At 75.3% G+C, this 1,024-nt stretch overlaps 1 protein-coding gene across 1 annotated transcript; it reads right to left on the bottom strand.

Moving 5' to 3' along the window:
• Window positions 1–32: 32 nt before the first annotated feature.
• Window positions 33–670, bottom strand: AURANDRAFT_69514 (hypothetical protein; the record flags this gene model as incomplete). Its single annotated transcript, XM_009045284.1, has 1 exon — window positions 33–670. A coding segment is annotated over one exon (638 nt), but the record flags the coding sequence as incomplete, so codon positions are not given.
• Window positions 671–1,024: the final 354 nt, after the last annotated feature.

A 1,024-nucleotide genomic window follows, 5' to 3' on the forward strand; every position in this document is an offset into this window, starting at 1 on the left:
CGCGCGCGCAGCCCGCGAGCTCGACGACGAACCGAGTCTTCGCGCCGAGGCGCTTGAGCTCGCGGGCGGCGGCGACGACGACGGGCCGCGGCGACCGCCGCGACGCGAGGCGCAGGTGCCGCAGGCCCGGGGACAGGAGCGCCGCGCCGTCGCCCTCGTAGCAGTCGACGCGGAGGCCGCCCCTCACGCCGTGCGCGCCGACGACCGTGCCGAGCTCCGCGAACCCGAAGGTCGACGGGTCCCGGGCGTCGAAGTCGAGCACCGCGCCCGGCGCGGCGCCGGACTTCGGCCGCGCGCGCGCCAGAGCGGCGCCCTCCGCGAAGCACGTCGCGCGCAGCGCGTAGCTCGGCGCGGCCGTCGCGTTCGCGGCCGCGGCCTCGCCGCGCTCGGCCCGCGCGACCGCGGCGGCCCAGGGGTCCTCGGCGTCCTCGGCTGCTTTGCGGTACTTGTTCACGTGGGAGCCCTTGCCGCGGCGCCGGGCGCCCATGCCCGTGCCGGCGCCGACGACGGACCGCAGGAGCGCGTCCATGTCCGTCGACTCCTTGACGGCCAGCGGGCCGGGGCCGCGGCGCGGCGCGCGGCGGTGCGAGCCCTGGAGGCCGAGGGCGGACGCGAGCAGACTCAACAGCGCGAACATGGCCCGCGCCCGCGGCCTCAACAGCGCGAACATCGCTGCGACTCAACAATCGACCACACGTCGACGCTGCCCCGGGAGCCGGCAGCGGACCAAGGGCAGGCCAAGACCGCAGCCAGCCGCCGGGGGTCGACCCAGCCAGCCAGCCAGGGACGTCCGGTCCACGAAACGACCCCTCGCTACAACCTCTACAACGCGCGCCTACGGCGCGCCGCGCCGTCCTGGGGCGGCTGCGGCGACCGGCTGGCCGCCGGCCACGCGCGTCGGCGCTCGCGCTTCCGTCACCCCCGGCGGCCACTCCGGGCGCCTAACTAGATTTTGACATGATTCCCGCGCGAAAATCGCAAGATTTGCACATGCAACGTCTACATTGAAGAAATGGGTGGCTCT

This window comes from Aureococcus anophagefferens, assembly GCF_000186865.1.
Source record: "Aureococcus anophagefferens unplaced genomic scaffold AURANscaffold_2067, whole genome shotgun sequence".
In the NCBI taxonomy this organism is placed as follows: Eukaryota; class Pelagophyceae; order Pelagomonadales; family Pelagomonadaceae; genus Aureococcus; species Aureococcus anophagefferens.